Source organism: Aristolochia californica, unplaced genomic scaffold (assembly GCF_029961685.1).
Source record: "Aristolochia californica isolate CCGP_79_NKW_82.1479 unplaced genomic scaffold, dmAriCali1.0.hap1 SCAF_6, whole genome shotgun sequence".
Taxonomy (NCBI): Eukaryota; Viridiplantae; Streptophyta; class Magnoliopsida; order Piperales; family Aristolochiaceae; genus Aristolochia; species Aristolochia californica.
Genome location: NW_027182257.1, coordinates 42762719 through 42777419, shown reverse-complemented (window position 1 = coordinate 42777419; position 14701 = coordinate 42762719). Strand labels below are relative to the sequence as shown.

Sequence of the window (14701 nt, the reverse complement as noted above, 5' to 3'; positions counted from 1 at the left end):
ATGGGAGTTATTCTTATTGGTTATGATCTCTTCAAATTCGTTGATGGTTCTTATTGTGCGCATTGAACCACAAAGATAGTCGATAATATCACCGCTCCCTATCCCTAATATCATACATGGCTTTGTCAAGACAAACTATTTTTTGTGTTCTTATTAGCTCTCTCATATCTCTCATTTAACTTATCACTCAATCAAGGACCTCTCAAGAAGCCTAAACTATGTTGGTCAGTACTTATGTCAGGCCTTCGCGCAGTCACATCAAGCAGATCATCGAATAACTCCAACATGCCAACTCCAACATGCCACTAAGGGATCTCAAACAATTTTCGAGTATATGTAGTTATTTAAAACACAAACTAATGAACTTGCGGGCCTAGGAAAGCGTATAGATGCAGAGGATTTCACTGAGAAAAAATTGGATGGACACTACGATTATTACGAACCACTTGTTGATATTATCAATGGTAGTGATATGCAAAATTATTTTGATGAATTACATGAAAAACTCATCAACAAGGAACTCTCACTACGTGTCCAAATCCCGCCAGTTCTTGCTCCAATTCCTACAAGTCAGGTAATCATAATTATTGACAACATGGGGTGCCTTCCTATCAAACCCAGAGGAAAGCTCAACCCTTTCTTGTACTTAACACAAGACCAACACAGTGGTCCCAATAATTATTATTTTAATTCTTCATGTGTAGCCATGAATGGATGGATCAATCTAAAAAAGCAGCCTGTCTGTGAAGATTTCGAGTTTTACTTTTTCAAGCGTGGGGCCTTCGTTGTTGGTTTATGTAAGGATCAAAATGGAGGTAGTGATTGCTGTGTTGTGAGTGGAATCGGATGTCGATAGGGGAGAGGTGTCAAGAGGTTAGCCAATACAACCTAAAATACTGGTCGTTTTAAATGCGGAAAACCAACCCAATCAAGAGAGGTGGATCAGAATCACCTCTGACAAGAGGTGCATGCTTTTTCTTTGGATGTGCATTACGAGTAAACTACGATAGATAAATGTTAAATTTAGGATACACAATATCCGATGGATCGAAAAATAAAAAATGATTACAATTCAAGTAACAATGATCCCTAGACAAACTGATTGATACCTTTGGGTGCTAAGAAATAAGTTACATATGATCAAACAGTTATCTATCATAAGCTTGACCAAATACTTTTCCAATTTGGTTGAATTAAATAAAAAATTATTTTTATTTTCTTTTCTATTTTCCTTGTGCATCCAAACGAGAGAAACCATGTTTCTCTCTTATTTTCCATGGGCTTCCAAACAAGAAAAAAAAACTTATTTTAATTTATTTTTATTTTATTTTATTTTTTTTGCTGCGGGTTCCTAACATACCCTTAGTGTCACATATTTCCCGTTAACACTTTCTACTTGTAAATTCTTACTAAAAATATTATATAAATTTTCTGGTAAGATTTTTTTTGCCAAGATGGGTCGAAAAACCATATGAATTTTTTTTAATAAGTATATAATAATTGATGTTACAATATTTCCAATACAATATAATTTTTTATAGCAACTTTGTATTTGATAATTCCTTTAACCATAAATAAAGTATTAAATAAGTTATTTTATTTAAAAAAATTATTTATAAAATTTATATGGAAGTTATTTGTATCATTATTTCATTTGAGTTACCTTTGAAGACGATATCTTACATTAAACAAGTGGATGCCAATGTATTTTTAAACCCTAAATACTTGATAAAAAATTAATATTCTCCTAAAAAGGTTTTTGCAGCCTTTCATGCATCCTTAGAAATTCTTTGGAATACATTTAAAAATTATCGAGAAATAAATTAAGATAATAATTAAATAAATTTTTTAAAAATAAACTAATTTAAAATTATAATTTTATTCTTTAATTAATAACATATTTTTACAAAAAATAAAATTAATTATACTATTTTGAAAATCTTCCAATTTCCTGGGGCTGTGTCGGTCCAGGTATGGTGAACGGCGCATGGTCCTTTTCACTGATTAGACGTCCAACCGTCCAGGAAACTTCTAGGCCCTTGGCGCCAGTTGCCTCCATTTGCCGTAGTCTTCTTCATCTTTCTATTCGGTAATCGTTACTGCCTACGGGGAAGAGATCACTGAAGATTTCATGGCGGACATGTCTCTGCCGCCGTGGCAGACATTAGACGGAAAGGTTGTGATGGTTACCGGAGCTTCTGCCGGTATCGGTCGAGAGTTCTGTTTGGACCTCGCTAAGGCTGGCTGCAAGATCGTCGCTGCGGCTCGAAGGACCGATAAGTTGAAGTCTCTGTGCGAGGAAATCAATCTGTTGAACCCTTCTTCTGCCTCTTCTAGTTCCGATGGCTCAGTTGGGGGATCCGCTTTCACAGTAGCACTCGACGTGACTGCAGACGGACCTGTCATTGATGATGCTGTGCAGAAGGCGTGGGACGCGTTTGGAAGGATCGATGTGTTGGTTAGTAATGCCGGTGTTAGAGGTACTACTACTCTCTACTTGAATACTTTGGGTATTTGCTTTAATTTTATGATACATCGGTCATATTCGCTGCGGATTGTTTATTTTGTTCTGAGCAGATTCGTTTTGGTTGCGATTTTACTGTGATGTATCGATGTTTAATGGTGTTATTTACGATTGACTTGTTTGATCCGTGTTGTTTGTCCTTTATGAGGATTTTAAAACTTTCTGTAAGATTTCTAACTTCTGTTGGTTTGGAAGCTGGAATTGGAGCCATTCTGTATGTAAATTCTGAAATTCTTTATCTATGACACTTGAGTTTGTTCCCATAATTGGATAATATTAGGGTCTGAAGCTATAGAAGTGAAGTGCTTCAGTATTTTACCTTTTTAAGGGCTCGGGTTTTTATTGTTGCCCTTTGTACACATGTTTGGAAGCATTTAGAAGACAGTTTTCAGGATTTGTCGGATCTGGAAACGGTTTTGAGAAGTTTATCTGGTCTTAGAATTTGATGCTAATTTTGTTTTTTGTTTCTCAATAGGAAAGTATTTGATATACAGTTCTTCTCAAAGGTTCAATGTTATGGTCCCGGATCTGACACATGGATTAGTAGGGAGGAAGAAGAGGAAGACGAAAATCAAACCAAAGGGAAGCTTAAAAACCCTAGGTACATTAGGGAAAACGCACACCCCTGAGCTCATTGAGAAGAACTCAAAGCCCTGTTTAACCTAAATCAATACTTGTCTTTCTCATTACTCTTACCCCTTAAATAGGGTTCACCCTTACAAGGTTTAAGATAAAATATTACAAAAATACCCATACAAATTAAATATTCCAAAAATACCCCCGTGGCTTAAAACTGAAATAAAATAAAGTAAATTAAAGAAAAACTATTAAAATAATAATGTTATTGCGTGCATAACATTACACCCCCCCTGGAAGAAAGAGTTTGTCCTCAAGCTCGAAGGTAGGGTCTGCTTGCCTGTGCCGACGTCTCCTCAAGTATCAACCGCGGTATCTGTGTTAGCCTCTGAACTACAAAAATGGAGCATGGAATCAGAGAATCAATTTTTTTTTTTTTTTTTTTTTTTGACACTCTGGCATCGTTTCTTGCGTTAGCAGACCACCATACGGTTAAGCAACCAAACAACAATCTGAACTATCACCTGCTCCGTTCTGGCAAGACCATGACTGGCCAACAAGACGTTCCACCATAATCTTCGGACCCCCATGTGAGAATGAACCCACTAATGCGAAAAGTGAAAAAAAATGGAGGACTGAAATGTATTGACTTGTTGTCCGCCCAAGTTCTGTCAGTGTACCATCTCTTTTCTTGGCATAAACTACTGCCCTTGGATCACTCTGCATATCCTTGTGAAATCCACACGCAGCTGCAGCAGTACTGGTTAAGGCGTTGACTAATTCAGTGTAAATAAGTCCAATTCCTGGGACATTAGCAACTCCCAGGCTTGGACCCAGATCATGTTCAATTGGTACTGAGAATAGTTGGCCTGAAATCATTTGCATATGTTTTCCACTTCCTGTATTGTTTGTCCCATAATAGAGAGCTGCAACATGAGCCTCACAAGCATATTCGTGCGAGTAAGCCATCAACAGCTGTGCACAAATTTCAGTGAGAACCTCAGCTTCTGAAAAGCAGCGTGAATGGGGGCAGTTAAAATCTCTCTTGATGTAAGCTTGCAAGATTTTCCCTTGATGTAATGCACCCAGATTGGCGCTAGCTGTGAGTAAACCCACTACAGTAAATTGATCCAGAATTGATGGTATGTGCATCACTGGTTTGTAGGTAGCAGTAAAAACCGTGGATGATATACTGGGCCAGCAACCAGTCCGGCCAGTGTAATCCTCCATCACTTTGGTTGCTGCTGTAGGGTACCCACCATGGCCAAGCAGGTCAACCACGCAAGCTACATGATCTTCCTCCCCCTTGAGTCCATAGGTGTCAAGCGCAATCCCGGTTGTAATTGTGCTAAGCATTCCCAAAACTGCCATAGAAAGTCCATATATGGCAGCAAGACTGAAACCCACGTAGATGGCTACTGCACTGGAAAAAATTGGAATTATGACAAACTTGTAGCCCAGTGTGAGGCCACCGAGGACATTTGTTGTTGGCTGTTGCTGCACCTGCAGTTCTGAATTGTGAATAGCGTGACGATTTTCAAGCAGCAACAATGAATGGAACGTCACAAGCATCACAAGCAGCTGCACCTCGGACCAATTTTGTGAAGTGGGAGCTGTCACAGCCCCAGCATGGGCACCAGCAGTTACAAGTGCAGCGACCATTTGTATCATGCCTTGATCTTGCTTGGATAAAGAATTATCTGTTACTCCATCCCAATCTTGGATTGTTGATAAAGCCCAGCTCTACAACTTCTACTTGCATAGTTCTTCCACCCTCCCTTCCAATGTCTGGATTGAGGTTGCATTGCCAACAATAAGTGGCTCTACGATAGGGCCCCATGGATCAGCCCATCTGGTAGCCAACAAATTTACCGTTTACGAATACATGGAGGACATGTCCACTGGAGTTCACCCTCAGTGTCACTTCCTTGTTGAAGATGGGATTGCTCTTTTCGATCTGAACAGTGGTCATGTACCACAAGTAATCACTGACATCTTCAGTGATTGTGATTTGATCCATGAGATGAGAAGCATGCCCAAAGTTAACAAATCCAAAACATTTGGATTTCCCGTCTCCTTTACTCATTATTACAGCACTTGTAATGTTTCCATACTCGCCAATTATTTTCTTCACAACTTCATCAGTAAAAGTCAAACTAGGCTGACGAATTACGACAAACAATGGTCGAGCATCATACAATTTATCCAAAAAAATTAACACATCTTTTTTAAATGGACTGTTACTGCTGTAAAATTGACCTGTATCCGCCACACTGCTCCTGTATTCATTCACCACAATAGAATACATCCCATGCCCCTGTGCAAAAAATATTTTTATGGGAGACATAGCGAAAGATTGAATCCAAAATTGAGGTTGGCGATACTTAACCCGAAAAATTTGGGAATTGGGTTCCCTCTGTTCTGCCGAGAGGTGGATTGCGAGTTGGAGGTGGTGGCCGGAAGTCAAATCCCACCGGTATTGATGCCAATAGCGCCGACAGAGCCTCCTCAGTTTCTGGTGGTGAAGAGCAGGAGGACGTCGTGGCTTCTCCGATGGGGGATTTTCTGTCTCATGGTCTGAGAGGCGTTCTAGCTCCCATTTCTCCCATCGCCCTTTCTTCTTTTCTCTCCTCGCCATGCCGGCTGCTGGAACAACGGACCCCGGCGGAAAGGCGTTGCTGTTGGTCGCCTGCTGGGCTTTTTCCGATGGCGAACAGCACCCCTTTGGGGCTTCTCCGCTTGTCGATTTTCCGAGAGGGAGGTGTCTCGGAGTGGTGTGAGTCGCTTGTGGAAGACGTATGTCTTCTCGTGAGAAAATGTTTGATGCCGTGCCCCATTCCGGATTTTTCGACGAAGGAATTTCTGAGTCCCCAATTTCGGATTTCGCCGCCGCTGGAGAGACAGAGGGCTCGCTGATTTCTTGCGTCTCCTGCCCGTCCGAGACAGCGTCTCCAGCGCCTGCGACAACGATTTTATCTATCGCAGCAACAAGTTGAGGATTCCCGTCCGAGACAGCGTCTGCTGTCTTTCGTTCTGTGAAATTTTCGTGCTCGGAGATTTTAGGTCTTATGACCTTCGTTTCTGCGGCGGCATCGAGATGCCTCCCAATAGACAATTCCTCTAATATTTTAATGGAAGATTGATGCGTCTCCTGTTGCAGCTCACCTACGGTGCGCACATATTGATACATCTTACTTGTTGTTGTCTGCAAATCCTAGAGTATGACAAGTATTTCCTCTCTGGTTGAAAAATTCATCATTGTGTTCCCGCTTTGATACCAGTTGTTATGGGCCCGGATCTGACACGTGGATTCGTAGGGAGGAAGAAGAGGAATATGAAAATCAAGCCAAAAGGAAACTTGAAAAACCTAGGTTCATTAAGGAGAACGCACACCCCTGAGCTCGTTGAGGAGAACTCAAAACCCTGTTTAAACTAAATCAATGCTTGTCTTTCTCATTACTCTTACCCCTTAAATAGGGTTCACCCTTACAAGGTTTAAGATAAAATATTACAAAAATACCCCTATAAATGAAATATTCCAAAAATACCCCTGTGGCTTAAAACTGAAATAAAATAAAGTAAATTAAAGAAAAAATATTAAAATAATAATGTTATTGCGTGCATAACATTCAGGCTTTTACTATAGAACATCCTTTGTCTTGGTATTATGGTTTTTGCCTGTTGAGCCAATGTTGGAATCTAATGATATGGGTCCTATTGTTTCTGCTGTTGAGTGTTTTTATTTTATTTGATTCTTAGCCAGAAAACTGATGTTATGTAGAGTATATTTGACATGGGAAGACCTTATTGCAGATAGGTAGCCTGTTTCTTTTTTTTTCTCTACTGTACCTAAACATACCAATTTTCTTCTGTTTTTTTTTTTAAAAAATCAATTTCTTCAATCCACTCTGCAGTTCAGGTAACTTTTATGTGAAAAAGTATCTTATTGTGCCAAATCCATGTTTACGTTTCTTCATTGGATGCACATAGCTTTATCAGCTCTGAGTGTAATGCTAGAGACCTGTCAAATGGATCTTGTAATTTACCTACTGAAATATTTCTAAAGACAAGGCAATCATCACTGCAGCCCTTCCTCCAAAACAGAAAAGCCCGCTCTGCATGTCTTGCTCATAATTTTTGCTTCACTAAAGTTTTTGCAAGAGATTGACTGAATCCACAGTTTGGATTGATGACCTTTCTCCTCCTAAGCCATAGATGCAAGTGGAATATGAATATTGCCTGGGTCCTTGGGGATGAAAATATTGATACGGTAGTTTTAAGGAAAGGTCACAATTTCCTCTGTTTACCATTCTTCTCCAGCCTAATTGCAGGTTTTTAAGTTCATATTACATATGAGTCATGGGCAAAAGAATTTCTATGATTTTTATTTCTTTGATGAAAGACACCGCAAGTTCAAGAAGAAAAAAAAAGAAAAGAAACGCTAGGAAAAAATACCCATAGGATATCAGAAAGTGGCTTTAAGCTTTGTTGTACTCAATTGAGGAGGAGGTGTCCTGATTAATGCTTGGCCGAGGTTACTAGAAGATTAGACTTACACTTATTCTACCCATAGTTTTTGCTAGAGCACTCACTCAACTCCACCCAGTTCTGTGTGTATCTTCTGGTGGTCAAGCGAGTTCTGTTTACTTGCTTTATCCGTCTCGGCAATCAGCCAATTTCTTATTTGATACATAGAAAGCCTTGATTGTTCTCCAATTAACCCTGAAGATATTACTGCAAAGTGGACTGTATACTAAAAGAGGATAGAGTGGTACAAAATTTTGAAAGTAATACTTTTCATTATATTTCAATAAAAAAATGTACTTTTCATTAAAAAAAAGGAGTTTCCTTCCTATAGTAGGGGAGATGATTATGGTCATATTCTAGACAAATTTTGAAATTAATTACTAGATCTTTTTTATTTAGATTTTTGGCGTATTTTCCACAATCTCTATAAATTTTCTCGCTGCTCACTGCTTTCCATTTTGGAGGCAGACAAATAAGAAGAAAAGAAAATTTCCAGGCTGTCTTTAATTAGCTAGAAACTATAGTTACATGAGAGGCATAATACTTTGCTGGTTGGCAATCAGATGGATCTATGAGGCATCAACTGAAGAAATTCTGGCCTAACATTTCTTTCATAGGGACAACAAAGTTTAAACTCTACTTGAGGGCTAGATTTTGTCTGGTGTTATGCTGAAGTACGCAATCCCTCTGTGTATTCCTAAGGATCTCAATTTTGACTTTGTTAAGGAATAGTCCAACATGGATTAATGAATACAAGGATCTTGAGTATATTAGTTGGGAAACAGGTTTCCTAAGTTGCCTAGTCATTTTGGGATGGGCCATGGATCCAACTTCACATGGTATCAAAGCAGGTATTCATATGTGCGCCTACATCTAAACTATCCACTTGTAGAGCCACAAAAGAGGGCCTACACTTAAACTATCTACTTGTAGAGTCACAAAAAAGGGCTTACACCTAAACTATCCATTTGTAGAGACACAAAAGAGGGCTTACACCTAAAATTATCAACTTGTACAACCACAAAAGAGGGCCTACTCCTAAAATTATCCACTTGTAGGGCCACAAAAAGAGGGTTTACACCTAAATGATCTACTTGTAGAGCCACAAAAGAGGGCCTACAAGGGAGGGCGAGTGTTAAGGAATAGTCTTACATGGATTAATGAGTACAAAAATCTTGAGTTTGTTAGTTGGGAAAAGTGGTTTCCTAAGTTGGCTAGTCATTTTGGGATGTGCTTGGACTTAACTTAATAGACATCATTTTCTTTTTGACTTTTATCCTGCTAGTTTTTTATGGGTGTGGTTGTCTGGTCTGGTGAGACCATTGTTAGAATATCTAGTTTATGGAAAAGCATAGCAGATTGCTGGTATGCAGTCGGAAGCTGTGTAAGATGGATGGTAGTAGGACTGGGAAATTTGATTTGGCTTTTCTCCTTTAGTTAATATATTTTTTTTATTTAACCTCTTTTTGTATAAATGATCATTTAATGCGTTTATTGTTTCTTTCATTACAATTTCCATATTGCCGCTAAATCCTGGCATACTAGAAGTAAGTGTTCAGTTGTGGCTAGTCAAATGAGAGCAACCGTGTGTTGTGAATTGGAGTTTTTTATTTGTCTTTTCTCCTTTACTATTATTTACTGTGTTTGTTAAGAAAAACTCTTCTAATACAAAAATAACCATAAAAATTCTTATTTACTGTTTATTGAATTACAAATTTCATTTTCCCACTATAAATCCTTGCATTTTGTAACTGAATGTTCAGTCTTGTCTGGTCAAATTAGTCCAACCATGTGTTGATTTGTTGATGTCTTGTGCATTTATCTCTGCTTGGTTATTATCTTTATTTGTTTAGAATAATCTTCAAATACTCAATCAGTTGTAAGATGCATGAAGGTAGATAGTTCTTGTGTAAGAAAGCTTCATTTTTTGTTCTGTAATAGTAGGAGCAGGCCTTGAACTCCTTACTTAAAATATATGCCTCTTGATCCGGTCTTATGGTCCATTATAGGCAATGTGAATTCTCCACTGGTTGTGAGTGAAGAGGAGTGGAATAACGTTTTGAAGACCAACTTAACTGGATCGTGGCTAGTTACCAAATCTGTGTGCAGAAGAATGCACAATGCAAAAGTGAAAGGATCTGTAATCAATATTTCATCTATATCGGGTCTTGAACGAGGTCATTCACCTGGAGGCGTTGCCTATGCTGCATCTAAAACCGGTTTAAATGGAATGACTAGGGTAAGTGATCATATACCGTGCCTGATTGCTGTAGCTCTTAAGTTTTTATTGGATTTTGAAGAAACTGTTTATGGACTGGACAGGTCATGGCAATGGAGTTGGGTGTTTATAATATTAGAGTGAATTCGATATCCCCTGGTTTGTTCAAGTCTGAGATCACCGAAGGCCTTCTGCAGAAAGTCTGGGTTAATACGGTTGTAGAGAAAATTGTGCCTTTGAGAAATTTGGGCACTTCGGATCCTGCGTTGACATCCCTTGTTCGGTATCTCATTCACGACTCATCTAGTTATGTTACAGGCAACATTTTCGTGGTCGATGCAGGTACCACCTTACCTGGTGTACCTATTTATTCTTCTCTTTAAATCCCGCAACAGTAGCTGTGAGGTGGGGTTAAGGCGGCTGCTGGAGAAATTCGTGTTTTCGTCCTAGTTTAATAATTAGACCAGTTTGAGCCATATAAATATGGCTACAATTTATTTGGACGATTATCTTACTCCTTGCCAGACATTCTTAAACATTATGTCGAATTATTCCTGTCAGAATAAATGCAATTGATCACCCACCCTGCTTTTGAAGGGTTAAATAATGATGTATTGCCTTCTTTACTAGGGACGAAATAGTTGGCCAACCCCTCGTCAAAAGGAACTCACCATTGATGATCTTTTGCCGAAGGCAGGGATGCGCTTGGAAGGATCCATTTGTTGGTTAATAATTCTGGTGTTAGAAAGAAGCCTATGTTGATTCTAAACTTGTTCTTGTACCTAGCAGAGTAGCGGTAGACGTGACCTCTTCCCTCTCCATCATGAGTTTTTCCTCTACCATCACCACCACCACCACCACCACCACCATTCTTAGATATAAAATGGGGTCAAAATGGGTTGGGTTTTAAGTTTGGGTTTAAGTTGGTCAGGTTTGGGTTTGATAATTCGAGTTTTTGGGTCTGAAATCGGGTTAGGGTTTGGATTGATAAACTCATCCCTAACCCGATCCATGCCCACCCCTATAAGCTTAGGTTTCCGGTTCCCAGTTTGAGGTGAACAAAACCCTGATCAAACCTTGCAATGGGCCTGTATAGATCTGGGTAATTATTTCCTTAACAAATGGCTTTATCTGTCTCGACAATCCACCAATTTCTTATTTGATACACAAATAGTCTTGGTTGTTCTCCAATTAACCTTGAAGATATTACTGCAAAGTGGACTTTATACTGAAAGAGGATGGTGTGGTACAAAATTTTGAAAGTAATACTTTTCATTATATATTTTTTTTAAAATGTACTTTTCATTAAAAAAATGAGTTTCCTTCCTATAGTAGGTGAGGTGATTATGGTCCTATTCTAGACAAATTGTGAAATTAATTTTCAAGATCTTCTTTTATTAAGATTTTTGGCATATTTTATAATTACCCACATTCTCTATAAATTCTCTCGCTGATCACCGCTTTCCATTTTGGAAGCAGACAAATAAGAAGAAAAGAAAATTTCGAGGCTGTCTTTCATTAGCTAGAAACTACAGTTACATGAGAGGCATAATACTTTCCTGGTTGGCAGTCAGATGGATCTATGAGGCATCAATTGAAGAAATTCTGGCATAACATTTCAACTGACATTTCTTTCATAGGGACAACAAAGTTTAAACTCTTGTTAATATAAATACATCTTTTTCAAAAAAAAAAAAAAAACATCAAAGCTTAAACTCTACTTGAGAGCTAGATTTTGTTTGGTGTTATGCTGAAGTACGCAATCCCTCTGTGTATTCCTTGGGATCTCAATTTTGACTTTGTTAAGGAATAGTCCCACATGGATTTGTGAGTGCAAAGATCTTGAGTATATTAATTGGGAAAGAGGTTTTCTAAGTTGGCTAAGTCATTTTGGGATGGGTCATGGACTCAACTTTATATGGTATTAGAGCGGGTATTTATATGTGGGCTTACCTAAACTATCCACTTGTAGAGTCTCAAAAGAGGGCCTACACCTAAACTATCTACTTGTCGAGCCACAAAAAAAGGCTTACACTTAAACTATCCACTTGTAGAGTCACAAAAGAGGGCTTACACCTAAAACTATCAACTTGTAGAGCCATAAAAGAGGGCCTACACCTAAAATTATCCACTTTTAGACCCACAAAAAGAGGGCCTATACCTAAATTAGCCACTTGTAGAACCACAAAAGAGGGCCTACAAGTGAGGGAGAGTGTTTAAGAATAATCTTACATGGATTAGTGAGTATAAAGATCTTGAGTTTAGTTGGGAAAAGAAGTTTCCTAAGTTGGCTAGTCATTATGGATAAGCCTTGGACCTAACTTAACAGACTTCATTTTCTTTTTGACTCTTATCCTGCTAATTTTTTAAGGGTGTGGTTGTCTGGTCTGGTGAGACCATTGTTAGAATATCTAGTTTGTGGAAAAGCATAGCAGATTGCTGGTATGCAGTCTGAAGCTGTGTAAGATGGATGGTTGTAGGAGTGGCAAATTTGATTTGGCTTTTCTCCTTTAGTTAATATTTGTTTTTTTATTTAACCTCTTTTTGTATAAATGATCATTTAATGCGTTTATTGTTTCTTTCATTACAATTTCCATATTGCCGCTAAATCCTGGCATACTAGAACTAAGTGTTCAGTTGTGGCTAGTCAAATGAGAGCAACCGTGTGTTGTGAATTGGAATTTTTGATTTGTCTTTTTTCCTTTATGATTATTTATTGTGTTTGTTAAGAAAAACTCTTCTAATACAAAATAACCATAAAAATTGTTATTTACTGTTTCTTGCATTACAAATTTCATATTCCCACTATAAATCCTTGCATTTTGGAACTGAATGTTCAGTCTTGGCTGGTCAAATTAGTCCAACCATGTGTTGATTTGTTGATGTCTTGTGCATTTATCTCTGCTTGGTTATTATCGTTATTTGTTTAGAATAATCTTAAAATACTCAATCAGTTGTAAGATGCATCAATATAGATAGTTCTTGTGTAATTCAAAGCTTCATTTTTTGTTCTGTCATAGTAGGAGCAGGCCCTTGAACTCCTCAAAATATAGGCCTCTTGATCCGGTCTGATGGTCCATTCTAGGCAATGTGAATTCTCCACTAGATGTGAGTGAGGAGTGGAATAACGTTTTGAAGACCAACTTAACTGGGTCGTGGCTAGTTTCCAAATCTGTGTTCAGAAGAGTGCACAATGCAAAAGTGAAAGGATCTGTAATCAATATTTCATCTATTGCAGGTCTTAATCGAGGTCATTTACCTGGAGGCGTTGCCTATGCTGCGTCTAAAACCGGTTTAAATGCAATGACTAAGGTAAATGATCATATCCACTGCCTGATTGCTGTAGCTCTTAATGTTTTATTGGGTCTTGATGAAATTGTTTATGGACTGGACAGGTCATGGCACTGGAGTTGGGTGTTTATAATATTAGAGTGAATTCGATATCCCCTGGTTTGTTCAAGTCTGAGATCATTGAAGGCCTTATGCAGAAAGACTGGCTTAATACGATTGCAGAGAGAACTGTGCCTTTGAGAACTTGGGGCACTTCGGATCCTGCGTTGACATCCCTTGTTCGGTATCTCATTCACGACTCATCTAGTTATGTTACAGGCAACATTTTGGTGGTTGATGCAGGTGCCAGCCTACCTGGTGTCCCTATTTTTTCTTCCCTTTAAAACTCACAACTGCAGCTGTGAGGTGGGGTTGGGGCGGCTGCTGGAGAAATTCGTGTTTTCTTCCTAATATATTAATTAGACCAGTTTGAGCCATACAAATATGGCTACAATTTCTTTGGGGGATTATCTTCATAAATATTATGTCGAACTATTCCTGTCAGAATAAATGCAATTGTTCAGATAACCCACCCTGCTTTTGTAGAGTTAAATAATGATGTCCATTTCCTGCAGTCTTGCCTTCATTACTATGGACGAAATAATTTGCCAAACCCTCTTCAAACGGAAGTCACAATTGATGCTCTTTTGCAGAAGGCGTGGATCCATGTGTTGGTTAGTAATGCTGGTGTTAGAAAGAAGCCTATGTTGATTCTAAATTTGTTTCAGTACCTACCAGAGTAGCTGTAGACGTGACCACACTTACCCCTCCATCATCAGCTCTTTTCTCGTTAGGGTTTTGGGTTCGGAAATCTGGTTAAGGTTCTGATTGATAAACCCGTCTTCCACCCGAATCATGCTAAGCCCTAGTAACGTAAGCTTAGGTTTCGAAGAAGCCCCGGTCAAACATTGCACTGGGCCTTTATAGATTTGGGTGATTATTTTCATAACAAATGGCCCAAATTGCCAACAACTGAATGACTTTGTTTTTTGTATGCATTTGACCGCTACTCCTTTGGATTAAGTTAGGCCAAGAGACTCGATAATAACACAAACGATTTAAAAAGCTCCCATGATTTGAAGCTCCGCATCATGACAAGGTGGTAGACATGTCTGCCCATTTTCTCCACAGGCTAGGACTCTACAATTGGAGCCATTAGCTCACATGGCCCACCCTCAACTAGACAAAAAGAGAAGCCGTTCATACTCGAAGCTCCCATCTTATTTGACAAGTTCGGTTCCTTTAACCAATGAAAAACTAAGAATCTTAATTTATAATCAAAAGACACATCGGGCTTGGTTTAAAATGCGCTCTTTTAAGAAGAAAAGTTATACGATGAAGGTATTGACTTTCTAAAAATTAGGAAAAGGAAAACAAAAACTGCACAAACTTGAAACTTCCACCTTTCTCTCCTTTTCTGATCGGTTCCAGTTTTCTAGGATTTTTCGGTACGTTCTGAGCGGTCGTTTGCTTCGCTAGAAGCCGATGAATTAACGATGGATTCTGCTATTGCTTGCCGTTCGGGA

At 38.7% G+C, this 14701-nt stretch overlaps 1 protein-coding gene across 3 annotated transcripts; it reads left to right on the top strand.

The window, feature by feature from the left end:
• The first annotated feature begins 2034 nt into the window (after positions 1-2034).
• LOC137933884 (uncharacterized) lies at positions 2035-13703 on the top strand. 3 transcript variants are annotated; one of them, XM_068777969.1, is made up of 5 exons: positions 2037-2480; positions 9637-9866; positions 9950-10187; positions 13084-13157; positions 13241-13703. In XM_068777969.1, the coding sequence occupies exons 1-5, from the start codon at positions 2132-2134 to the stop codon at positions 13517-13519; spliced, it is 1170 nt and encodes a 389-aa protein (XP_068634070.1). In that variant the 5' UTR covers positions 2037-2131; the 3' UTR covers positions 13520-13703. The 3 variants fall into 3 exon arrangements, with proteins under 3 accessions (XP_068634072.1, XP_068634071.1, XP_068634070.1); XM_068777971.1 differs by lacking the exons at positions 9637-9866; positions 9950-10187 and having other exon boundaries at positions 2035-2480; XM_068777970.1 differs by lacking the exons at positions 13084-13157; positions 13241-13703 and having other exon boundaries at positions 2035-2480; positions 9950-11103.
• Positions 13704-14701: the final 998 nt, after the last annotated feature.